The sequence below is a fragment of the Taudactylus pleione genome, unplaced genomic scaffold, assembly GCF_031769625.1.
Source record: "Taudactylus pleione unplaced genomic scaffold, aTauple2 ptg000534l, whole genome shotgun sequence".
In the NCBI taxonomy this organism is placed as follows: Eukaryota; Metazoa; Chordata; class Amphibia; order Anura; family Myobatrachidae; genus Taudactylus; species Taudactylus pleione.
This window is the reverse complement of record NW_028284936.1, coordinates 292,532-319,646: the sequence shown is the minus strand read 5'-3', so window position 1 is coordinate 319,646 and position 27,115 is coordinate 292,532. Positions and strand designations below refer to the sequence as shown.

The window sequence follows — 27,115 nt, the reverse complement described above, 5'->3', positions numbered from 1 at the left end:
TTAACCCTAACCCCCCCTTCCCCTAGCCTAACCCTAACCCTCCTGGGGGGGTGCCTAACCTTAAGTCCCCCCCGGGAGCCCTAAACCTAACCCTCCTCCCCCGCAGCTGTCCGCTCGAGGCACCCGGCATCCCTTTGATCGGGACGCCGGGTGACTGTCTCTGGGCGTAGGGGTAATGACAGGCGTCTAGATTTTAGACACCTGTCATTTAACCCTAGTCGGGATAGAGGAGCCGGGAAGCCGGCGGTCGGTATTGCGGCCGCCGGCATCCTAAACGTATACCATCAGGATAGACCGGCGACTACAGGAACATAAACGAGAACAAAATCTTCCCATCAAATCACCTCATTCTCTGGATTGGGTTCCATCTTTGGTCACAGAGGAACCAATGCAGATTGGGTCCTCTCACCTATCATCAGAAGAGATACGCAGAAGAGGGTCCCTTGGCCTCTGTATGTATTGCGGTGTCAAGGGACATACTGTGAATAATTGTCCGCTCAGACCGGTAAAAAGACAGGGCCTAAGTATTCGGGAGGATTTAACTTTGGTCTGGCATCTATTACTTCCAAGAATTCTGTTTTAGTCCCAGCAGCCATCCAACTCGCTAATTCCACTTTGTCTACTTGAGCCTTCCTTGATAGTGGGGCGGCAGGCAATTTTATGGATTTTCATTTCTTTCGCACTCTGGGGTTTCCAGCTGTCCCCTTGGAACAGAATATTTCGATCTGTGGTTTGGACGGAGGTTTGATTTCTTCAGGACATGTGAAGTTTAAGACGCCTCCTCTACGTTTTTGGTAGGGTCTTTACACTCAGAGGCTTTGTTCTTTTACCTCTTAAATTGTCCTTTGGCTCCAGTCGTTCTGGGTCTTCCATGGCTTAGGGATCATAATCCTGTGATTAACTGGCAATCTGGTGAAATAATCAAATGGACTCAGACTTGTCAGAATCATTGCTTGACTATGCCCATTCGGTCTGTACTTCCTACGATTTCTGAGACATCTCCAGCCATTCCGCTTCAGTACAAGGATTACGCTGATGTTTTCTCAAAAAAACTTGCGGATGTTCTTCCTCCACATAGGTCTTACGACTGTGCTATCAATTTGATACCAAACGCCAAATTACCCATAGGCCGGTTGTATTCCCTCTCAATACCAGAGGAAAAAGCTATGACAGAGTACATCGAAGATGCCTTGACTAACGGATTCATCTGTACCTCAAAATCACCACTGGGAGCTGTTTTTCTCTTCGTGGGGAAGAAGGATGGGTCTCTTCGTCCCTGTACTGATTACAGGGGACTCAACATGACGGTAAATAATTCATACCCATTACCTCTCATTACGGTATTGTTCGATCAGCTGCGTCAGGCTAATATCTTCTCCAAGATTGACCTCCGAGGGGCATATAACCTGATTCGAATCAAAAGTGGAGACGAGTGGAAAACGGCTTTCAGTACTCACTCCGGACATTATGAGTATCTAGTCATGCCTTTTGGCTTAATTAACGCTCCAGAGGTTTTCCAGGACCTGATTAATGACATTCTTCGTGACTTTTTGGGGGTATTCGTGGTCGTATACCTAGACGACATTCTCATTTTCTCCCAGTCACTGGACCAGCATCATCAGCACGTACGTCAGGTTCTTCAAAAAACTGTGGGAGAACCATCTATACGCTAAGTTGGAAAAATGTGACTTTGACGTCACTCAGGTCTCTTTTTTGGAATATACCATCTTGTCCCAGGGATTTTCAATGGATCAAGGGAAAGTCGAGGCTATACTTAAGTGGGACCAACCAACTTCCCTTAAAGCCATCCAGCGGTTCCTCGGCTTTTCTAATTATTATCGCCAATTCATAAAATCTTTTTTCCAGCATAGTGGCACCCATTGTAAATTTGACCAAGAAAGGAGTGGATATCTTTAATTGGCCAATCGAGGTGATGCAGTCTTTTAAAACTCTCAAAGTTGCTTTCACTCAAGCACCTGTTCTTCGATATCCCGATCCGGACCTTCCTTTTATTCTAGAGGTAGATGCCTCAGAAGTAGGAGCAGCAGCCATTTTGTCACAGAAAGACCTGACGGATAGTAAGTTGCACCCATATGCATTCTTTTCTCGAAAAATTTTCCTCTGCTGAATGCAATTATGACGTAGGAAATTTCAAGTTGCTAGCTATTAAATGGGCTTTCGAGGACTGGAGACACTGGCTGGAAGGGGCCAAACACCAGATTTTGGTTCTTACTGACCACAAGAACCTATCCTATATTCAGTTTGCTAAAAGGTTGAATTCCTGGCAAGCACATTGGGCATTATTTTTTACCCTCATCTCCTTCCATCCTGGTTCCAAGAACATCAAGGCTGACGCCCTATCCAGGAGTTTTGAACCAGTACGACAGACATCCAGGTCAGACGAAGCTATCATCCCAGACTCTTTCATTGTGCCCTCACTCGTAATCTGGCAGATCTGATTCAGGCATCTCAATCAGAGACACCTCTGGAGAAGCCTTCTGGTCATTTCTTTGTGCCAGAGAAGTTTAGAAGAGCAGTTCCGCTGGATTTTCACGCTAGTCGAGTTTCTGGTCATCCAGGTGTCAGTAAGATTTCGGAGTTACTCTCCCATTCTGTTTGGTGGCCGTCATTTACTAAAGATTTGTGCCCGGAATAAGACACCTCGGACAGCTCCTTCGGGTCTGTTCCTTCCACTTTCCATACCCAGGAGACCCTGGACTCACATCACCATGGATTTCATCATTGATCTCCCAATAGCTGCTTGATGTTCTGTTTTCTGGATGGTGGTGGACAGAGTTAGTAAAATGGTACACTTCATACCATTGCAAAAACTTCCTTCTGCTAAGGGACTTTCCAGCCTGTTTCTCCAACACATTTTTCAGGGTACACTGTTTACCAATGGATATTGTGTCGGATCGAGGATCACAATTTGTGGCACAGTTTTGGCGAGAGTTCTATACTTCTCTGGGCATTGATCTTAGTCTTTCTTCAGGTTACCATCCGTAGTCCAATGGACAGACTGAGCGCATTAATCAGTTTCTGGAACAGTATCTACGCTATTATGTTTCCAAGTGTCATAATGATTGGGTATCACATGTCACTCTGCATCTTCAGTATCCCCCATTCTTCTATGTTACAGGGCAACATCCGAGGTCAAATGCCTTTGTCTCCAGATCACCAGCTTCTTCTTCTGTCTCTCGGCTCCAACATATTTGGGGCAAGGTTCATCAAAGCCTTCGGAAGGTATCCTCTCCGCTCCAAGGAAACTGTTGACAAGCATCGGAGGTCGTGTTGCTTTAAGAAAGGTGATTTGGTTTGGCTCTCCACCAAAAACATCAAGGTCAGTCAGCCTACACAGAAGTTGGGTCCCAGATTTATTGGTACATTCCAAATTATCACAGGTGAACCCAGTAGCCACCAAACTTCAATTGCCCAACTCTCTCCGTATTAATAATACTTTCCATTGTTCTTTACTTAAACCGGTCTTCTCGTCAGCCAAGTTCAAATCTAGGTTCTTGCCCAGGCCTGCTTCAGTTATGGAATTCATTGTGGAGAAAATTTTGGACTTATTATCAAGGGGTCGTCTGCAATTCTTAGTCCACTGGAAGGGTTATGGGCCGGAGGAACGTTCTTTGGTTCTTGATACTGCATTACATGCTCCCAGGTTGAGAAGATATTTCTTTCAGGATTTTCCAGATAAACCAGGTTCTGGGGGGGTACTGTTACAAGTCAGGGTCACGACTTGACCCTTTCTGACAGCTTTCCCAGGCAGGACGGGGTTACTCATGTTGCTAGGCGATCGGCATGCCTCAGGAAGTGATGTCTCATCCACAGGTGCAGCTTGATTAAGTGCTGCAGCCTATTTATACTCACTGATCTATTGCACATGTGCCGACTATAGCATTGTCTGTGCATTTCATCAGCTTAGCTGCATGGGCAGCTTTTGTTTTCTCCATGATATTGCTTCCATTCGGCTTCCCAGGCGACACCAAGCAGCTCCCGGGCTGCCATCGTCCTCCACACGGTTTCCTAGCCGCATATAGCAGCCCCTGTGCTGCCAACGTTCACCATACGGCTTCCTAACCGCACCAAGTAGCTCCCGTGCTACCACCATTCTTCATTCGGCTTCTTAGCCGCTCCAAGCAGCTCCTATGCCGCAACATCGGCACCATCGCCGCAACATCGGCACAGCTGCCGCACCGTTGGCTCTCAAAGCCATTTCCAAAGTCTAGACTGTTTATCTACGGCTATTGCCGCAATATCGGCACCATCGCCGCAACATCGGCACAATTGCCATATCATCGATGCAATTGCCATCTCATCATTACCTGTATCAGCTCTAACTGTACACTTCATCTCTTGAATTCCCTTGTACCTCCGTGTAAGCCTCTAGTACCCCGAGCGAAAGTCCAGGCGGCCTCCTAAGTACCGGTGAACGTATCATAGGGCCTGATTCAGAGCTGAATCAGGGCCCTCCTCCCTGAAAATGGAGCGGCCTCCTGGCCGCTCGCATAGCTGTGGGTGCGAGCGTCCATGATGATGGTCGCGATGGTCTTGACCATCGCGACCATCGGGCTTGCGACAGAGACCCTGCGGTATTGTCTCGCTGCCGCAAGCCCTGGAGTGATTCTGGCACTATCAGAGCCAAAATCACTCCCACTGACATCACTAGTGATGTCAGTGGGGCCGGCATCAGACGGTAGGCGTTCCCATGGGAAAGCCTCCATCTGGCAGGCACGCCCCCGGCACGCCCACCAAAGGGGGCGTGCTGTCAATCAACATCGATAGCACGCCCCCTTTGGTGCGAGACCCGGAGCGATGGAGAGCTCCGTCGTGTGCATGCGCAGTGGGGGAACATCGACCCGCTTGCGAGCGTCCTGCCGCTCACGAGCGGGTCTGATTGTTATTGGTGAAGATCTTCCTACCCAGGTTCTAGGGGTCTCACATGGAGCAGGCAGTGGGATTCATAACACAGTTTATTTTATTAGCATTTGTATTTGATGCATTATTGGCGACTGTGTCCTCTTCATCAATAAAATTGTTCATTTCTACAACCCTTGACTGGATAAAGGCAAATAAGAGACATTCTTGTTATAGTGGTTACAGTGTTCTCCCCAGAATTTTTTTCCAGCCGGGTGGCATCCAAAAGTAGCCGGGTGGGGGCCTTCGCAATTATGCGCACGCCGGGAAAAAGGGTATCTCCCTTACCAATCCAGGCCGACAGGTCTCAGGCTGCTCCCCCACTGGCTCTCAGTCAAAAGTGTCCATTATGCAGTGCCCCCTGTATCTGTGCCCTTTATACAGTGCTCCCTGTAGTTTAGCTTTGCCCTTATGCAGAGCACCCTGGCTGAAGTAGTGCCCGTATGTAGTGCCCCCAGGCTTAAATAGTGCCCGCAGACTGGCCCCTTATGCAGTGCCCCCAGGCTGGCCCCTTATGCAGTGCCCCCAGGTTTAAATAGTGTCCCTTATGCAGTGAACCCAGGCTGGTCCCTTATGCAGTGCCCCCAGGTTTAAATAGTGTCCCTTATGCAGTGAACCCAGGCTGGTCCCTTATGCAGTGCCCCCAGACTGGTCCTGGCCCTGGTCCCAGCACAGTACTTACCTTTACTTGCTGGCCGGTTGCGCTCCCACTCCCGTTGCCTCGCGCTGACTGGATCTAACTAGATCCAGCAGGCGCGTGGGGCAGGCTCCTCACGTTGAGGATGGCATCATGACATCACCCGCGCAGTGCATATCTGAGAATGCTTGCCTCTGAAGCGATCGGAGGCTTCTTTAGCCTCCGGTCACTTCAGAGACCAGCGTTCCACAGCAGGGGTCGGGGGGTTGGCGGGCAAAGTGCCGGGCGGTAGGATGTTTCTGCCGGGCGATGCGCCCGCAGAAAACAACCTGGGGAGAACACTGCGTTATAGGTTAATTGTATGCTACTTTATTTATTTGTTGAGGGATCACGATTACCACCAGTAAGCTTCCGTGAATCTAATTCACTGTGCAATAGCCCCGTCCACCTGCTAGCATGCCTGTGACTTATGCACAACCTAGCCTGCTGGGTAGGTGGAGCTTCACTGATAGCGTCAAAACCAACTTTCCCTGCTAGCAGTGGATCGACTTACTGCCTATACACACCTGCTGCTGCTAGATGGCAAGCCTGCCAAACAACAAATATTAATACCACTTTTGCTATTCGTACCATAGTTCTGAACCATCCTGAGTTCAGCAGAATAGTCCTATTTGAGAGCTCTGTGACAAATAGGACTAAATTGTCCCAGTCGGGCAGTTTGAAATCCTGGAGTGGATAGCGGTGTTGCGGTGTGACAAAGAAATGAGCAAGAAAATAAAAAAAGCGAAAAATAGAGGCACAGAGATTAAAAGATAGAAAAAGAAAGACGACAGAGGAAGATACAAAGACGGTCAGTAAAAGGCAGCTATGTGAACATGAGGAGAGGAGTTGTCACGACCAGGGTCTCTCGGCATGGTAGTCGACGGGTAATACCTGTGAGGACGCTATGGCGAGGGGCGTCTGGTGGTGGCAGTGGTGCCTGGCGAAGAGCATTGGCTGTGCGTGGTTCTGTGGGGGCATACTGTCACTCTGGTCTGGTTAGGCCTGGGGGTGCTTCCATTCCGTTCTGGCATGGGCGCCGCCATCTTGTCTCCGGTCAGGTGACCTAGTTGCCCTATCCTGTTGTGTCACATGCTCCTCTCTGACCATTCACGGCTGAGCACTGGGGATTTAAGGGAGTTCAGAGCTCCTTTGCATTGCCAGTGCAACGTGTATCTCAGCGTAGCTGAGAGGGAGTTCTCTGTGCTTATCCTGTTCCTGTGAATTCGCTGTCTGCCTGTCAGCCCCTAGCTTCCGCTGGACTACCCCACTTCCTCCATCACCCTTGCCCATACCTGAGTGCCTGAGCCTGCTGACATCCTGCTCATTTGCCTTAGTTCACTGCCTGCATACCTGGCTTTCTATTTCCTGCATCACTACCTGTATACCTGCTTGATCATTTTCAGTCTGACTACCTGCACACCTGGACAGCTCTAATTGTTTCTGTCTGGACATTAACCCATTGCTCCCACCACAGAACTTTTGTGCACATTTATATATTCCTGGACTTTTATTTTCTGCCATAGTCTATGTCTACTCAAGCACATATTAAAAAACCTAGTTTTTTTATTCAAACCCGCTTCTGTGATCGCTCCTGCTACCACCCCGGGTCCACAAACAACCCAGAACATCACAGGAGTAAGTTGTGGTATGTCTCCAAAGCAGTCTCCCTGCAATTACATACAATGCATCTGGAAAGTATTCACAATGCTTCACTTTTTCCACATTTTGTTATGTTACAGCATTATTCCAAAATGGAATAAATTAATTTTTGTCCTCAATTCTACACACAATACCCCATAATGACAACGTGTAAAGTTTTTTTTGAGATTATTGCAAAATTGACTAAAAATAAAAAAAACACTAAGAAATCGCATGTACATAAGTATTCACAGCCTTTGCCATGAAGCTCAAAATAGAGCTCAGGTGCATCCTGTTTCCACTGATCATTTTTGAGATGTTCCTACAGCTTAATTGGAGTCCACCTGTCGTAAATTCAGTTGATTGGACATGATTTTGAAAGGCATCCACATGTCTATATAATGTCCCACAATTGACAGTGCAGGTCAGAGTACAAACCAAGCATGAAGTCCAAGGAATTGTCTGTAGACCTCCAAGACAGGATTGTCTCGAGGCGCAAATCTGGGGAAGGGCACACAAAAATATCTTCTACTTTGAAGGTCCCAATGAGCACAGTGGCCTCCATCAGCCGTAAATGGAGAAAGTTCGGAACCACCAGGACTCTTCCTAGAGTTGGCCGGCCGTCTAAACTGAGCGATTGGAGAAGGGCCCTACTCAGGGAGGTGACCAAGAACCCAATGGTCACTCTGTCAGAGCTACAGCATTCATCTGTAGAGAGAGGAGAACCTTCAGGAAGCCACTCCTTAGTAAAAAGCACATGGCAGCTCACCTGGGAGTTTGCCAAAATGCACCTGAAGGACTCTCTGGCCTGATGAGACACAGATTGAACGCTTTGGTGTGAATGCCAGGCGTTTTGTTTGGAGAAAACCAGGCACCGCTTATCACCAGGCCAATACCAGCCCTACAGTGAAGCATGGTGGTGGCAGCATCATGCTGTGGGGATGATGTTTTTCAGCGCCAGGAACTGGGATACTAGTCAGGATAGAGGGAAAGATGAATGCAACAATGTACAGAGACATCCCGAATGAAAACCTGCTCCAGAACGCTCTTGATCTCAGACTGGGGCGACTGTTCATATTCCAGCAGGACAATGACCCTAAGCACACAGCCAAGATATCAAAGGAGCTTCAGGACAACTCTGTGAATGTCCTTGAGTGGCCCAGCCAGAGCCCAGACTTGAATCCAATTGAACATCTCTGTAGAGATCTGAAAATGGCTGTGCACCGACGCTTCCCATCCAACCTGATGGAGCTTGAACGGTGGTTCAAAGAGGAATGGGCGAAACTGCCCAAAGATAGGTGTGCCAAGCTTGTGGCATCATATTCAAAAAGACTTGAGGCTGTAATTGCTGACAAAGGTGCATCAGAAAGTATTGAGTAAAGGTTGTGAATACTTATGTACGTGTGATTTCTTATTTTTTTATTAAATTAGCAAAAATAGCAAAAACTTTACAAGTTGTCATTATGGGGTATTGTGTGTAGAATTTTGAGGACAAAAATTAATTTATTCCAATTTGGAATAAGGCTGTAACATAACAAAAGGTGGAAAAAAGTGAAGCGTTGTGAATACTTTCCGGATGCACGGTATAGAATGTGGGATGCGGTCAGATTCCAGATGTCAGGGATTCCAGCGTTCAGAATGCATTTCCTGGCATCCCAAAGGTAAGTAATGGGGTTAGGGGGAGGGTTAGGGACTAGGGGGAGGGTTAGGCTGTGGGAGGTGTTAGGTATAGGCTGCGGAGAGGGAGGGTTAGGCTTACTTACTAGGCGTCAGGATTGTAGCCTAGTCAGGATGCCAGTGTCAGGCTTCTGACCGCCGAGATCTTGAGCTCCAGCATCCTGTACCCATCCCATAGAATGTGTAGTTTTTACTGTGCTTCCTTCCATGCAGAGAGCATAGTAGAACTACTTGCATATTTTTAAAAACGGGAAACTGAGATTTATGGGAGGTGTCAAATCCTAACTTAATTTTAGTAGATTTACCAGAGTCCCTTCAGTGGACATCAATCACTGACTTTCAATCACTGAGAGGGAAGGAGACAGATTGAGTATTAAAATAAATAAAAAAAATAAAAAAACCATGACTGGCTAAGAAATGTGAATTTTTTTTTTTAAATCAAGCCACTTTACCTCAACAGATGTGACTCCTGGCTGCTGACCAATAAGAACAGTGCCCTCCTCCTCTAGACGTGCAATGCGTTGATCTCTGATGATAGCCTGGCTTCTTACAAGGGGAGACACATCCAACAGCCAATCGTTACCCAAAAGGTATGTCAGCTGACGGCTGCCATCTAAGGAATGAGCCACAAAGTAGGCAAGAAAGCGCACTTGAGCCCTCTGGTACGGAGGACGACAACTCTGATCGCCAAGATCTGATGCAGCTCTGTGATCTCTGTTTTCATCTTGAGTATGACCCAAAGACCTAAGAGAAAGGCAGTCTGTTACGGCAGATGTTTAATTCTATGAAATTAAATGTTCACTGTACAATGACACAATAAATCCAGTTAAAGCAACCTGCACGGTTCCTGCTGATATCGGTTCTAATATATCTAAAATACCTAAATGCTGTATACACAAAGAGATACTAATTACATTTGCAAGGCATTCAGTAAGGAGTATCAGAAGTGTTTAGTGAAATTAACCTCCTCTGTATGGAAGAGCCAATGAATAGCAAATGTTCAGCTTAAAATATATAAACAAACTATTAAATAAAGTGGAATTGTCCTATATATCTAGTGAATTGGTAGAGATAGAATAGCTTGCGCTAAACTTAATACAACTGTAAATACAATTTGTGGTTCTTAAAATTCAGGTTGCATGCATATTTAAATTCACTGGTCCTTTAATTATCCATATGAATGGCAATAAAACATTTTAGAACTGCCTCACCGCATATATAAGTACAGACTAATACATCCACATGAGGGGGACTCAATTGAACGTGAACAAATTCTGCTCACACCTCCAAAGACTGCAAGTATGATCAGGCTATGGCGGAGATTTATCAAAAGAGAGAGAAAAGAGAGAGAGAAGAGAGAGAGAAGAGAGAGAGAAGAGAGAGAGAAGAGAGAGAGAAGAGAGAGAGAAGAGAGAGAGAGAGAAGAGAGAGAGAGAGAAGAGAGAGAGAGTACCAGCCAATCAGCTTCAGTCATTCAAACACAGCCACATTTGCTAAAGCAATATAGACTCTGTATCAACTGACCAGCTCTGCCGATGTATTGGTAGGATATAGAGCGCTATATGCCAAACCCAAGGGAGAGGTATATAGAGAGACAGACCAACCCTCTGAGACCAACAGATTCAGTAGTACACGCCGTAATGCTAACTACGAGCATCTCACACACGAGGTGGTCAAATATAGCAAGCCAGATGCAGGAATCCGTACCTGAAAGTTTGCGTCTGAGGGGAGCGCCCATCTCCCCATGGCTGCGATTTTTATGGCCGGGTACGCTGGCCTCACGGTAGCAAAATGTTGACTAGTGCATCTTACCACTCGTCCATGGCGACAGACGATATGGACCCGGTCGCCCCAGTGAGGACACGTTACACGAGTCCTTCACCTGCAGCAGCCTCCGATGCATCTCTACACCGGAGGCCAGGACTGCCACATACTATTCCCTTAAAGGAATCGCTTACCTGACATCTCTGTGATCCGACTACAGTCCAGACCTCAGCAAAAGCCTCTAGCTAAGACAAGCCTAGACCTGCCGAAAACCTCAGGGCATGTAGCGGTACTGGCGTTTCGGCGTTGGTGGAGGAGTCGTGGTGCATGAGTCATTCTCAGCACCTGGTTCCGCTAAACTCTGAAGTTAAAAAACTAAGGTAGATCATAAAAGAAAAAAAGCCTTGGACTGCCTATACAGTCCCGCTGTATAACAGGTGACTGGTCTTGCCGCGCACCAAACAAAAAACTGAATACCTGTAGCAGAGGGCAGATATAGGGAGGAGGACCAGTGCATGCTGGGAGCCCCAAAGCTTTAGCTGTTTGGTCCATTTAAGCGTTCCAACTACATACCCCAGGGTAGTTCCTGTGGGCCCTATTGACCCTGAAGAGATAGAGTAGAATTTAGATATATATATATATTTTTTTTTTAGGGGTGTGCACCGGCCACTTTTCGTGTTTTGGTTTTGGATCTGGATCTTTCTTCGTGTTTTGGATCTGGATTGGTTTTTGCCAAAACCACCCTTCCGTGTTTTGGGTTCTGGGTTTTGTCTTTTTATGCTTTTTTAAAAAAAAAATACAGATCCAAAACAGCTAAAATCACAGAATTTGTGGGTTTTTCTGCTCCTATGCTATTATTAACCTCAATAACCTTAATTTCCACTCATTTCCAGTCTATTCTGAACACCTCACAATAGTGTTTTTATATCCAAAAGGTTGCACCGAGGTAGCTGGATGACTATGCTAAGAGATACCAGTGGGCAGCACAAACACGTGGCCCATCTAGGAGTGACACTGCAGTGGCAGACAGGATGGCAGTTTGAAAAACTTGGCCCCAAACAGTACATAATTCAAAGAAAAAAAAGAGGTGCAAGATGGAATTGTCCTTGGGCCATCCCACCCACCCTTATGTTGTATAAACAGGACATGCACACTTTAACAAACCAAACATTTCAGCGCCAGGGTCTGCCACACGACTGTGGCTGAAATGATTGGTTCGTTTGGGCCCCCACAAAACAAGCTGGCAATTAATGTGTCCCTGCACAAACTGGCTCTACGGAGGCAAGATGTCGTCCTCATCCTCCTCATCCACCGATTCCTCACCCTCTTCAGTGTTGTGTACATCCTCATCCTCACATAGTATTAATTCGTCCCCGCTGGAATCCACAACCACAGGTCCCTCTGTACGTTCTGGAGGCTGGTCTCCCTGGAAGAGTTGATAATTCATTTTATGAACATCAACTTCTCCACATTTTGTGGAAGCAACCTCCTACGCCTTTCGCTGACAAGGTTCCCGGCTGCACTAAATACTCTTTCGGAGTACACACTGGAGGGGGGGGGGGGGGCAACTCAGGTAAAATAGAGCCAGTTTGTACAGGGACCTCCAAATTGCTTCTTTTTCCTGCCAGTACAGGTACGGACTGTCTGACATGCCTACTTGGATGCTGTCACCGATGTAATCCTTTAACAGACAGACGCACGCTTGTTGCTGCTGCTTTGAGGATGCAGGTGGAATCTAGACGGGATTTGGAACCGGGGACACACTACCTCCATCAATTGTCTAAATCCCACTGCACTAATGGCGGATACCGGACGCACGTCTAACACCAACATAGCAGTCAAGGCCTCAGTTATACGTTTTGCTTCAGGATGACTGCTGTCGTACTTCATCCTCATCGCTAGGGACTGTTGGAGGGTCAATTGTTTAGTAAAAGTAGTGATGTTCCTACTTCCTCTCTGGGATGATGAACAACTCCCAGCAGCAGCAACAGCACTAGGAGGAAGTGGTTCTTGATCTTTCCCTATTTTATTTTTAATCGGAGAAAGTTTGGTCCTCCATTTATGTTATATTGATATATACGTGCGGCTAAGGCGCACACACAGAAAATATTTTTTTATTTTTGCTGGAGAGTAGTGCATTTTGTGGGTTACACCACCCTTTAAGAAATGAGCCAGCCGGCTCTTTACTTATGGGACACAGGCGCACGCTTGGCGCTGCTCCTTTGTTGATGCACGTGCAGCCACAGTGCACACAATTCACAAACACAGAAAATATTTTTTTATTTAGTTTGGAGTGTACTTGGTCGGTTACAGCACCCTTTAACGGTCAAGCCAGCCGGCCCTTTACTTATGACACAGGCGCACGCTTGGCACTACTTTGTTGATGCACGTGCGGCTACTGCGCACACAATTCACAAACACAGAAAAAATATATTTTTTTTAACACTTGGGGGGAGCACCCCTGACGAACAGAGCACCCCCTGGACAACACTACAGCACCCCTTTAGGACTGGGACACTGCACAGGACTTTGGAGTGGACACAGCCCCTATGGACAACAACAGCACAGCGCAGCACAACACTACTCTGCACTACACTACACAGCCCTAACTCCCACCCTCCCTCTTCACTGTCCACAGCCGAGTGAGAAAATGGCGCCGACGCGGGTACCTTATATAGGATCCAAAACCCGCGAGATCCGGAAGGCGGGATGATGACGATTTGCCTCGATTTCAGATCCGAGTCAGGCGGGAAAAGTCGAGCCCGACTCGGCTCGGCCTCGGATCGGGGGTGTTCGGATTTCAGAAATCCGAACCCGCTCACCCCTAACACACACACAAAAGATACAGTCAGGTGCATAAATATTGGGACATTGACAGAATTTTCATATTTTGGCCTCTATTCACCACCACAATGGCTTTGAAATGAAAAAAAAAACCAAGATGTGCTTTAACTGCAGAATTTCTGATTTAATTTGAGGGTAATTACATCCAAATCAGGTGAACGGTGTAGGAATTACAACGGTTTCTATATGTGCCTCCCACTTTTTAAGGGGCCAAGAGTAATGGGACAAACTAAACAATTCTAATGGAGCATACACACGGTCAGATTTGTCAGATGAACGATTGAACAATTTTACCAAAGTTTTGAACGATTTGAACGATTGAACGATTTTTGACTGCATTGAAATGAATGGAATCGTCCAAGTCTGACTGCAAACCCATCAGATGTCAGATATCGTTATCTGACAAACGGGAACGCGCATCGTTCATCGTCCAGGCAAGTCAGATATGTCAGATTTTCCTTCAGATATGAACGACTGAACGATTTTAAAATAGTTATCGTTCAGATCTGAAGGAAAAATCTGACCGTGTGTATGCACCATTAATCTAACTTTCACTTTTTAATACTTTGTTGCAAATCCTTTGCAGGTAATTACAGCCTGAAGTCTGGAACGAATAGACATCACCAGACGCTGGGTTTCATCCCTGGTGATGCTCTGCCAGGCCTCTACTGCAAATGTCTTCAGTTCCTGCTTGTTCTTGGGGCATTTTCCATTCAGTTTTGTCTTCAAGTGAAATGTATGCTCAATAGGATTCAGGTCAGGGGATTGACTTGGCCATTGCATAACATTCCACTTTTTAGCCTTAAAAAACTCTTTGGTTACTTTTGCAGTATGCTTCGGGTCATTGTCTACTGTGGAGCGCTGTCCAATGAGTTCTGAAGCATTTGACCGAATAGGAGCATATAATATTACCCGAAACACTTCAGAATTCATTTTGCTGCTTTTGTCAGCAGTCACATCATCAATAAATCCAAGGGAACCAGTTCCATTGGCAGCCATACATGCCCACGCCATGACACTACCACCACCATGCTTCACTGATGTTTTGGATCATGAGCAGTTCCTTTCCTTCTCCATACTATTCTCTTCCCATCACTCTGGTACAAGTTGATCTTTGTCTCATCTGTCCATAGGATGTTGTTCCAGAACTGTAATAGCTTTTTTAGATTTTGTTTGGCAAACTCTAATCTGGTCTTCCGGTTTTTGTGGCTGACCAATGGTTTACATCTTGTGGTGAACCCTCTATATTCACTCTTGTGAAGTCTTTTCTTGATTGTTGACTTTGACACATATACACCTACCTCCTGGAGAGTGTTCTTGATTTGGCCAACTGTTGTGAAGGGGTTTTTCTTCACAAGGGAAATAATTCTTCCGTCATCCACCACAGTTATTTTCCGTGGTCTTCCGGGTCTTTTGGTGTTGCTGAGCTCTCCGGTGCGTTCTTTCTTTTTAAGAATGTTCCAAACAGTTGATATGGCCACACCTAATGTTTTTGCTATCTCTCTGATGGTTTGTTTTGATTTTTCAGCCTAATGATGGCTTGCTTCACTGATAGTGACAGCTCTTTGGATCTCATATTGAGAGTCGACAGCAACTGATTCTAAATGCAAATGTCACACCTAGAATTAACTCCAGACATTTTACCTGCTTAATTGATAATGAAATAACAAGGAATAGCCCACACCTGTCCATGAAATAGCTTTTGAGTTGATAGTCCCATTACTTTTGGCCCCTTAAAAAGTGGGAGGCACATATAGAGACCGTTGCAAGTCCTACACCGTTCACCTGATTTGGATGTAATTACCCTCAAATTAAATCAGAAAGTCTGCAGTTAAAGCACATCTTGTTTGTTTCATTTCAAAGCCATTGTGGTGGTGAATAGAGGCCAAAATATGAAAATTCTGTCAATGTCCCAATATTTATGCACCTGACTGTATAATCATGCCAGACTACAGACATGGAAAAACAAAACAAAAAAACTTTGGAGGTCTCAATCCAAACTTTTTGTTCTCACCCACAAATTTGCGAGAGATGTGATGTATATCCTCCGATAAGTTCCAATATCTGTTCCAACACTGTGGCCAGTAGTGATCGAGGCGTAGCTTTGGCTTCTAGTGTAGATGCAGCTGCACGGAAGGAGGTGGTCCCGGGGTTCCCCTGGCTGGACAAAACAGCGGCTGCTCATGGAGACATGCCAGCTTTGCTCGGACAGGTGGGAGATACAGCAGCAGCAACAGCCAGCTTTCAGGAGCCGTGGCTGCTGCTTCCATAGAGGACGCGGCTGCAAGGTGGGGGGTTATGCCGGCTTCCCGATCACTGCTAGGGTAAGCAATGCTGAACTTATTGATTAACACATGTGCTGATTTAAATGAATGTATGCCTCTAAGATGATTTGCTTTTTCTGCCTTAATTAAGAAGAAATCAGATATGTTCTCTTCAAGACTGTGACAGGAAAGGCTGGCTCACAAGATAAGACAAGCAACGCTTACTTTTCTACTGAAGAGGAACATGCTGACAGACCACAACCTTTTATCTGATTTCTAACTAAAAACTGCTTTTTGCATATGACCATATAAATAAACTAATTAATTTACGAATATGTACACCCTTAGGGCAAGAATTGATTGGACATTACTATGCTTCAGGAAATATGTTTAATTGGTTGCTTGCAAAATGTACACCTTCAATTTAAGGGTATTAATAAAAGGTAACCAGGAAGTAACAAGGCTCTTCTTGAGTTGATTTGAACTTTACTGGGTGTTAAGTCCATATCTCTCTCGTCGGCCGACTGATAGAAGTCATCAAGACAGAATTTCCTAAGCTTGGCAGCTGAACAATACCCTGACATTCTTCTGGGGGCTAGCAGTCCGGGATCCAGCTACTCCACGTGCACTGATCAGATACCACTCTGACTCTTGGGAACAGCAGAATCATACCCGGGTGAGTGCCATTTTTTTGCCTCCATCTTTCTGCTCTTCCTAAGTAAGGCATGGGATCAGTGGGTATGAGGTACTGATTTCTCGAACCCTAGCAAATTCTGTCTTCTATAGAAGTATAAGTTGTTGTCAGCAGAGTGTGTATGATGAAAGGTGTGTGCTTGGATATGTACAGAACTGAGATGTAAATAAATGAATGTCTTTAAAAGTACAGCCAAAGACTGCAGTTTCCATCTGTTATTAAAGGCTTGTCCTGTCTTTTGGAACATGCAACTCCTGGGCTGACTATTCATTGACTTCATAGCTCTCAGTTCTTGCTTGAAGTGACACGGAGTGCCTTACTCACGAGGGAAGTGGGTAAGCACCAGAGAACCGTGCCCCTTGCGTGTTTAGAAGCACCTGCAGTTCTCAGTGTCTGACCGAGTCAGGTGTTTGTCTAATTATTTGTATATGCTACCAGGACACTTCCAATGCCGTGCAGCCAGGATATAGACATAGTGCTGATAGTCTTAGCCTGCATAGCGGGACCGGCCATCTTAATAACACTACTCTGCTTATTGTGAATGTGGAAGACACTCAGCAACACATCATCATCTAATTAGGACCCAACCACACCCACATAACACTCTAAGCATCAGGAGAGAATCTGGCCATGACAGAAGCTCCTGAGGTTTAGTAATAGTGTGTGTAGTAGCACTTGCAGTAACATTACTGTTGTACTGTTTGTGGGAACTGAGGACAGGAATTTTGGGTATAAAAAGAGTTTTACATGACCCAAACAGTCACGCTTAAATTGAAGTGCAAGGACTGTACAGGGGTTCTGTTATTACAGAACAGCAGGACATCCCTGCAACCAAGACTGACCGGAGTGTTAGCCAAAGAAACCCCAGTAGGGCTATACTGTGAAGATAGTTTCACAAGGACTAGTGTAGGTGTCTATCATAATTGGCACAAACGTAACTGACATAGTGTATTTACAAGGGAGGGTGGGTGAGGATTGGAGGCAGTTAGTATCCACACTGCCCAGAAATATAGCAAGCAAACAAGCGCCAGTGGTTTGACCTAAGATATCCAAAAAACCCCTCAAAGGCCAAGCTTTGGCAGCTGCTTTGCCAATTACCGAGAGCACTGAGGGTGCTGCACAACACAGACACCCTTTAGATTACATTGTGTAAACTGCACAGGAACGCTGGTGTTACAGACCACTAGGTGGTGCCCGCTTCCAGAATTATCAGCGGTACCTAAAAGTACCCCCAAAGGAATCTACATTGAAAAAACAGATTGTATGCTTGAGAAAGCCTTTATCATAATAGTGGGAACACATACTAGGAATCTGTCATATTTACAGACACTTCAGGGCCAAGATTGGCAGCTAATTTGTAGGAAGATTCCTAGGAATGTTTGTTCAGAATCTGCACCTTTAGTCTGCCCCAGAGTAAGAATACCAGATCCAAGTATAGAGTTTGACGCGAAAATTTCCCAAATTTTAAAGAGGAACCCCAGTGGAGTACATTAATTAAGGAACCTTCAAGACATCTCTAGTATTGACTAGGAGCCGGCAACCCAAGGTGTAATACAGTCATAGGGGCTCAAGGTAGTAAAGGTAGGGCAGAATTAGAACCACAAAGTCCTGAGGAGCTAGTCAGAGATAAAGAAGGAAGAAGTGCACTTAAAGACATACAGAGGATACTCCAGAAAGCTGGGATGCCCAAGCATGGATCTTTAGACCCAATAAGGTGCAAAACTTTTGCAAGAGAGCAAAAGAACTTGGATCAAGCATAAGGGATATATGAAATCAGGTGAACTCATGGACAAGGGTAGCAAAGCAGGTTCAGAAAGGTGAGGAGGCATTAATTGAAGAAGCGGGAGAAATTTTAGAAGACTGTGGACCTAATCCACCATCCGCATCACCACCTTCAGCAGGATCACACACACCCCCTGCACCCACAGTACCTCCTATCAGGCTTAACAGGAGAGAGGGACAATGGCTGGTAGGGCCAGCCCCACTTAAGTCTTTGTACCCCACAATTCCAGAAGTAATGGGAACAATTCCCAGGGCAGGTAGGAAATGCGCATACTGTGAACTTTGCATACCACCTGCCTACAATATTTGCCCTTATTGTCACAATCCAGTTCCAGAGAGAGGGGAACCATGTAATCCAGATCCCCCTCAAACAACATCTGGAGTCTCATACAGTACCCCAACCACACCCCAAGGCCAGTCCCTTTTTCAAAGAGCATTGGGATCAATCCCTTGGAACAGTTTAACAAGTCCTTTACAGTCTTATGTGGGGAACAGAGTCTCCCATAAACAAAGTCTGTAAGAAAGCAATGAGTGGGCGGGTTACTGAGCCATGTGACTGCTCTTATTGTAGAGAACCAGAATCTTATTTTGTGTAAGATGCAGTACCACCACCATACCAAAGAGACCCAGCAGGGGTTTTTCCAGTGATAGTTCAGAGAGTCCTTGAACCAGACCTTGCCCACCCAGGACAGAACATCGTAGTAAGAACACAGGTCCAACACAAGCCCTGGACTGCCAGGGAACTGGTTAATATTGTTGCTAAAGCTCCAGACCCTAGAAAGAACCCCATCCATGGCTTACCACAGGTTCATGGAAAGATTAGTATCTGTGTGGGGAGCTGTGTGGGTGGATCTGGAAAAAATCTGCAGGATGACTATAGGGAGAGGCAGCTTGGGAGAGATTCTGGCTCTGCCAGCCAATGCCCCTGTAGTAGACCCTCCTGGAGTAGGGGACAGACAGAACCCAGAATCAGGACCACTCTTTGTTACTAGAGTAAAAGTGTGGTGTGAATTGCAGCAGCAATGTATGCCTGCGGTGCCAGAAGCAAGGCAAAGAGTAGGACAATCAGTTAAGGAATATTAACCCATCAATCACACCTAGACAGGGGGTTTGAGGATGACAATGAGATGCACCAGTGGATGCTCAGAACCTCCTTTTTAGGGGGATTGTTAGAGAATCTCAGAGTAGAGCTATACCAGAAAAAAAACAGAGGCAGGTACCATGACATTGTCAGCTGTACTTGAGTTTTTGAGAGCAATTGAGGATCAAAATGAAGAAAAAAAGACAAAAGCTAAAAATCAACCACAGAGGGTTACAGTCCACGTGGTACAGGAAGGGGGTTACAGACCCAAAAATCAGCCTAGGGCAAACAAAAAGGTTAGCCCAGAAGAGATGAAAAAGAAAGGATTAGGTTTCTTTTGTCAAAAAGCAGGACACCTGAAAAGGGATTGTCAGAAGTATAAACAGTGGCTAGAGAATAGGCCAGTGTTGGCTAACCTTGACACTCCAGCTGTTGTGGAACTATATATCCCAGCATGCCCTGCCACAGTTTTAGCATGCCCTAATAGCAAAACTGTAGCAGTGCATGCTGGGTTATGTAGTTCCATAACAGCTGGAGTGTCAAGGTTAGCCAACACTGGAATAGGCCAACAGAATCAGACAATGCCCACATGTACACTGCATAGGAAACAGGCCCTCCAGTGTCACGCCCTCAATTGGATACTGCCGTGAATGGATCGCAAATGCATCATGGCTAATGTAGCCATTATATGATGCCCTGACAGACTCAACAGATAAAAAGGTTAGTCTCACTGTACAGCAGAAGCAGGCTTTCCAAAATATCAAGACAGTGGTATCCCAGGCACCGGCTTTAGGCTTACCAAGGTATGACATACCTTTTATGCTTTTCTGCCATTAGAGGGAGAGGCATGCACAAGGAGTACTAGTGCAGGAACATGGAGGTAAACACAGACCTCTTGCATATTATTCCCTGCAGCTTGATAGCATAATAAAAGGAGCCCCCTCTTGCATCCGAGCTGTAGCAGCAGCTGCTCTTCTTAAAGACAAGGCTGCAGATTTAGTTCTGGACCACCACTTAATAGTGCAAGTCCCACATTATGTTACAGAAATTCTAAACCAAGCCAGAACTAAACATTTATGTGCAGCAAGACTTACAAAGTATGAGCTGGCACTCTTGAGCCCTGCAAATATCACAATCAAGAGATGCACAGTGTTGAATCCCGCTACACTGCTCCCAATGCAGGATTCAAGAGAGAGGAAGGAAGGGAGTACAAACACATCTGATGATACTCTTGAGACAGATCCAGATGAGTGTAGCACAGGTAAAGATCAAGATACACTTACAAAACAAAATTTTTCCCAACATAATTGTTTGGAATTAATGAAATCTGAAATGCAGGAGCTCGCTAATGTTACTGATATACCACTCCAGATTCCGATTGGGAGCTATTTGTTGATGGCTCCAGGTATTACCACAATGGATCCCCAAGAGCAGGGTATGCTGTCACTACTCTGGAAGAGGTACTGATTCAGAAACCACTCCCACCTTCCTGTTCAGCACAGGAAGCGGAGTTGAGGACACTCACTGAGGCATGTATAATGGCTGAAAATCAGACAGGAAACATACACTGACTCCAGGTACTCCTGGGGGGTCGCACACGATTTCGGCCCCATTTGGAAGAGTAGGGATTTCATGGGAGCGGCTGGTAAAAAAATTAAGCATGATGCTCTCATTAGGTCATTGTTTGCAGCCTTGCACCTTCCCACCAGAGTGGTGATAATCAAGGTGCAGGCACATACAAAGGAGAATACGGCTGAAGCCAGGGGTAATGCCAAAGCTGATGCTGCAGCCAAACAAGTGGCCCTGATAGAAGTACCAGCCCTATATGGTATAGAAACTGACACAGCAGATTGTTCTCTTTTTGTACTAACAGATATACAGACCCCGATGCAGTTTCAGGAACAGGTACTGACAGGTGAGAAAAAGGGCTGGGAAAAAGAGGAAGCCACTTGTGAGAAGTTATGGAGGAAAGGAGACAGGTGGTGCCTCCCCAGGGCCTTATATCCCCTCATGGCTCAGCTGGCCCATAGCCCAGTGCATAACTCGAAGAAGTCTATGTCAAATACAGTCTCCCAGCATTGGATAGCACCAAGCTTTAATGCAGCAGCTACCGCTTATGTGGCTGCCTGCTTGGTGTGTGGAAAACACAATCCAGGACAGACCGTTAAGACACCACAGAAACATACACCCAGGCCATTGTACCCGTTTCAGAGACTGCAGATTGACTACATTCAGTTACCCAGGGTGGGGACATATGAGTATGCCCTTGTTTGTATGGATTTATTCAGTAATTGGCCGGAAGCTTTTCCAGTTGCCAAGGCTACCACCAAAACGACAGCAAAGAAACTGATTAGTGAAGTGATCTGTAGGTATGGGTTACCAGAGACCATTGAATCAGATCGAGGATCACACTTCACTGGAGAGGTAATGCAACACATAATGAAAGATATGGGATAGAGCAAGCTTTCCACGTCCCCTACCGACCGCAGGCCAGTGGGCGTGTCGAGAGATTAACAGGAAATTTAAAACTAAAGATCCAGAAAATGATAGCTGAAACAGGCAAAACATGGGTTGATTGTCTACCAGTGGCATTGTATTCAGTTAGGACAACACCCAGTAAGTAGCACAAACTGTCACCATATGAATATTGTTTCTCAGTGCACCAAGGTTAGGGTGTTATTTTCCACAGCAGCTCCAGCATAATCATGCAGACTTAACTGAATATGCAGCTGCTCTATGTAAACAGGTGGTTAACACCCATTCTCTAGTTTTCTCCTACCTTCCAGACCCAGTTCCACACTCTCTTGAACCAGGCGATTGGGTCTATACAAAGAAACACGTGAGAAGACCGCTAGAACCAAGGTTCGAAGGTCCATTCCAGGTCCTATTAACCACACCTACCTCAGCAAATCTTGGAGGACAAACTACGTGGATCCACGCTTCGCATTGCAAGAAACTCACAGTCAAGCTGGAACTAGCACAATGAATCCTTTTATGTGGTTGTCAGTGTTTGTAAATGTGATTATGATGAGTACATGGTCCCAAAGTAAGAGTAATCTCAGCACAGCAGCTCAATATAACAGATTGTTGGATATGCACACATTCACCGCTTTCCTCAAAGACCATGAATTGGGTGGCAGTGCCCTTAACATTGGAAGAAGTTATATCTGTCAACTTCTTTTCCTTACTGCCAGTCACAAAAGCAAAATATGTTACTAGATCTGTACCCTTACTGACTGGTTTGCTAGGCAGGAATGTAAGCTTTTGCTTTTCAGTGCCCCCTATCACCTATATGCAGGATATGCATGGATGGAATCATCAGATACAATTGACTGATGGATCAGTTGTAAAACCAAAAATAAGGTCTCTTGGCCAGGTTAAGTGTAAAGAGGCCACATTCAGGTTTAAGGACCTAACAGAAATAGGCCTCCCACTTCTCTTGACTCGCCCTATGCAGATAAACCCCTCCTGGCAATAGATGGCTGCAACAAAACAGGCATACCATCTATAGGAGCATGGGTGCAGGGTGAGATACCTGAATATTGGAATACATCCACCTGTAAGGCGAATTCCACCAGCTTGAACCCAAATATGACGATGGTGAAACCTTTCTTCTATTTCCTCACTCAAACAATGGTGGGACATGCCTCTAGTACTCTCCCTGACAATATATATTATTTGTGTGGAAGACATGCATATGAATGGTTACCATATGGGGGTTTTGGAAATTGTACACTGTGTTATCTATTACCTCCTACTTATTATGTAGAACAGATACACCCCACCTGCTTAAAACAATGGAATTTCAAGGAACATTCAGTTATAAGGGGGGAAGTCCAGCCAGCTAGTAAGGCCAGTCAAGACAATCACATTACCATGGGTGCTGTATCAAAAAGGTATTCTATTATATCATGGATCTAGCTAACCTCATTGATAACATAACCAATTTATATGATGATAATTTCAGATTAATGTTGAGAGAACTCCAAATGATAAAGAATTACTAGCACATAGATTGGAGATAAATTATCTGACAGCCAAAGAAGGAGGAATGTGCATGATCGTGAAAGAGGCTTGCTGCAATTATACAAATCAGACCTATGAAATTGAGGAAGCCATTCAGCAACATTTAGACAAGGTCCAAGAGCTAAAGAGACAGTTTGCCAAGGACCACACAGAGGAGCCATGGTTTAGTACGTCATGGTTCTCTTGGTTAAACCCAGCTAATTGGTTCAAAGGAGTAGGCATTGCTCTGTACGCCACATATAGAATGATTAATTGCCTATTTGAGAAATGTAAGAAGAAACCTGTAACAGTAGCTTTAACAGCAGTGGAAAAGATGCCCTTGCATGCCACGGTGACTTGGTGTCCTAGATGTAGGAAAAAGAACCCAGTCACAGCAAGGAACAGCTGTGTTTATTGTAGTCATGTGCTGTATGTCTAAATATGTGTTAACGCAGTTATAGTAATTAGAACCCCTCTAGCTAGACTTGTGATAGGGGGCAATAACGTGGTATCAAATGATTATTATCTTTAAGATTGTCATGCAAGGTAAAGTAGGTACCATCAAAACGACCTATTGCAATCATATCACAAGTATAGGGACAAGTGTTAATTAATGTTAAAAAGAGGGGAAATATTAGGGTAAGTGATGCTGAATTTATTGATTAACACATGTGCTGGTTTAAATGAATGTATGCCTCTAAGATGATTTGCTTTTTCTGCCTTAATTAAGAAGAAATCAGATATGTTCTCTTCAAGACTGTGACAGGAAAGGCTGGCTCACAAGATAAGACAAGCAACGCTTACTTTTCTACTGAAGAGGAACATGCTGACAGACCACAACCTTTTATCTGATTTCTAACTAACTACTGCTTTTTGCATATGACCATATAAAATAAACTAATTAATTTACTAATATGCACGCCCTTAGGGCAAGAATTGATTGGACATTACCATGCTTCAGGAAATATGTTTAATTGGTTGCTTGCAAAATTTACACCTTCAATTTAAGGGTATTAATAAAGGTAACCAGGAAGTTACAAGGCTCTTCTTGAGTTGATTTGAACTTTACTGAGTGTTAAGTCCATATCTCTCTCGTCGGCCGACTGATAGAAGTCATCAAGACAGAATTTCCTAAGCCTGACACTGACGACAGTGATCGGGACACAGCAGCAGCCGTGGCTACCAGGAGCCATGGCTGCTGCTTTTATGGAACACACAGCTGCCCTTGCAGCCGTGTCGGGAGGTGGTACCGCCGGATACCCGATCACTGTGGCCAGCAGGGATCGGGACCCAAAGGAGGGGGAGCCGCGGGTGTAGAGGGACCAACATAATGAGCAATTCTGACTGGTTGCATCAGATGCGACCAGGTTAGGAAAAGTCCAGTCTGGTATGGTCGCATCTGATACGACCGTGCCAGGCAAGTGGTTAAAAGAGGTTGCAAGTCTACACTCAATCCTGGAGCCAGACCAGACTTGGATATTGTTCCTTTAGAATTGTTTCTTAATTCTTTTAATTTCCATCAATAGGAGACCTCAGCAGACCTCCATCTCCTGGTGGAGTAGAGACGGAAATGAGCAGCGCCAAGAGGTGTAGCATAGCAACTTTCTCTTTAAAACTGTCATCTGCACTGCAGATGCAGCGAGACACCACTCAATCTGTATCAAGAGACACCGGGCTGAAACCGTACCATACAGGAATTAGAATTAAACAGTTACAAAATCGCAGATAAGGTACAACGGATCTTGGTGCGAAAAAAAGCTGCAGCTGCTGCATTGTAGAACTTCGTACACAGATTCAGACTCATTGATACAGAGATGTATAAGTGTATCACATTAAATCAGTAGTGTTTCATGGAGTTTTGTTGCATCGCATTGCGACTAGGATGCACTTTCAAGCAAAAAAGATGCGCAAGCAGAGTCGTAGGGGACCTGGCTCGCAGAGAAAGATTGTTTGGCGTAACTGCGGCAATTGTGTGTAAGGACACATCTGTACCATTAACCTCTTAAAATTAAAATGTTGATTATCCATCTGTTATCTTTCTTTATTAGTGGCCCATTTATCAATAATCACATTTGCAATGCGATATGGGTGCGATATTAGCGCTCATAATCGCATTGCAGTATGCAATCATAATGCCGGGATCTATGAAATAGCACCCGCAGGGCAGGGGCTAGTTATTTTCCCCCCCCAAAAACCTTCAAAATGCAGTTCACCACTTCTGTATAAACGCTATATAGCTACGATTGAGACCATTTAAAAACCCCAAATACCTTCAGCAGGGCTATTCGGGGGTATCCAAAGTGATCCCCCATGTCAGAGCATTTTTTGGGGGTGTCAGGCTGATTTCCCCAAAAATAACAGGACTTTCCGCCAATTTAGTTTTCGCCAGGTCCCGTTTTCGCCAATTTGAAAATGAATACGGGGATAAGTGGGGATGTGAGCGATACTTTTTCACACCCAAAACCTACGATGACAGCGAAAAGTCCGGCCTCGGACTTTTTGCTCCAAATTGAATTTAGCATAGCACACAGCAGCACCCTGCACACAGAAAGTTCAGCCTGCACAAAAAAACAGTCAGTGTCCTATACAGCCAACACCTTCTGTATATAGGTGAGGAGAGGACAGAGACACTAAACCAAAGCACCAGTTAGCGAGATATAGTTCCTGGGAGGAATTACACTCTCCATAAGAAATATGATTTGGCCTGGGACCTAACAGAGAGAACTGTAATACTGGGTACACACTTGTCTAATCCGCGGGAGATCCGACTCCCGACCGACTCTTATGCCCGACATTGGACAAGTGTATACCCGCCTCCGACCGACCTGCAGACCCGATCTGGTTGCCTGTCAGGTATCCTGGTTTTTAAACATGCTTAAAAACTAGGAGACTCAACTGCCGTTCAGGCGATCATTATTGTAGAGTGTAAGCTGCGGAGACCGGAGCTAGAGACAGATTCCGGTCCCAACAGCCTAGCGCGCGTAGCGGGAGTTCGTTAGCGGGCAGCGTGTATAATAGCGGTGGCGCATTTGGCACCGTGGCACCATTTTTGAAAATCCAAGATGATCGCAGCAAGCCAATCGAGGCTTGCCATGTCATCGCCCTGCCGACCTTATAGTGGCTCCTGAAGAATGAAGATGCTGGGGAAGTCTTGCATAGGCGGTGGCCATGCAAAAGAGCTAAAAGGCCACCACCCTCTAGGTGAACACACCATGGTCCTGGATTTGCGGCGACCATGTAAAAGAGCTTAAAGACCACCGCCTCCCCGTTGAAGGTGCAGCAAAATAAATTAAAAAACATTGCGTTTAGTTTTTATTTTAATATTTCTTTTACAGGGGTACTATATGTACCAGCGGGCTCTTAATGCCCCACCTGCTGGTACTTGTGGTTCTCCAAGTACCAGCATGCGAGGGAGGCATGCTGGGACCTGTAGTTCCACCTGTAAAAGACAATGTTAAACTTTTGCTAATGGACTATCAACTCTGCACCGACAGCCCAGAGGTGCCGGGGATAGACCCGGTTTTCAGCCCTGGCCTTGGGTGTCCTGGAGAGGGGGGACCAATTAATTGGGGGGTCCCCACTTCCTCAGGAATCCCTGGCCTTGGCTGATTAGTTAGGGGGGATGAATGCTGTAGCCCGGGGGACCCAGTCAAGTGTGTCCCCTGGGTGTGGCATTACCCCCCTGCTAGTGGAGCCTGGTTCTGAAAATATGGGGGACCCCTACTTGTTTTGTTCCTCAAATTTTTAGAACCAGTGCCAGCTCTATG

The 27,115-nt window shown here is 45.6% G+C and overlaps 1 protein-coding gene and 1 pseudogene across 2 annotated transcripts in view; one reads left to right on the top strand and one right to left on the bottom strand.

Annotated features, from left to right (window-relative positions):
• Window positions 1-27,115, bottom strand: part of LOC148501128 (transmembrane protein 132A-like) — a 195,562-nt gene that overhangs the window by 36,889 nt on the left and 131,558 nt on the right. For both annotated transcript variants that reach the window (XM_088450900.1, XM_088450901.1), the window contains exon 9: window positions 9,367-9,658. In XM_088450900.1, coding sequence (XP_088307026.1) covers window positions 9,367-9,658 — 292 coding nt within the window. The remainder of the gene's footprint in view (window positions 1-9,366; window positions 9,659-27,115) is intronic.
• On the top strand, window positions 20,520-21,601 carry LOC148501129 (uncharacterized; annotated as a pseudogene).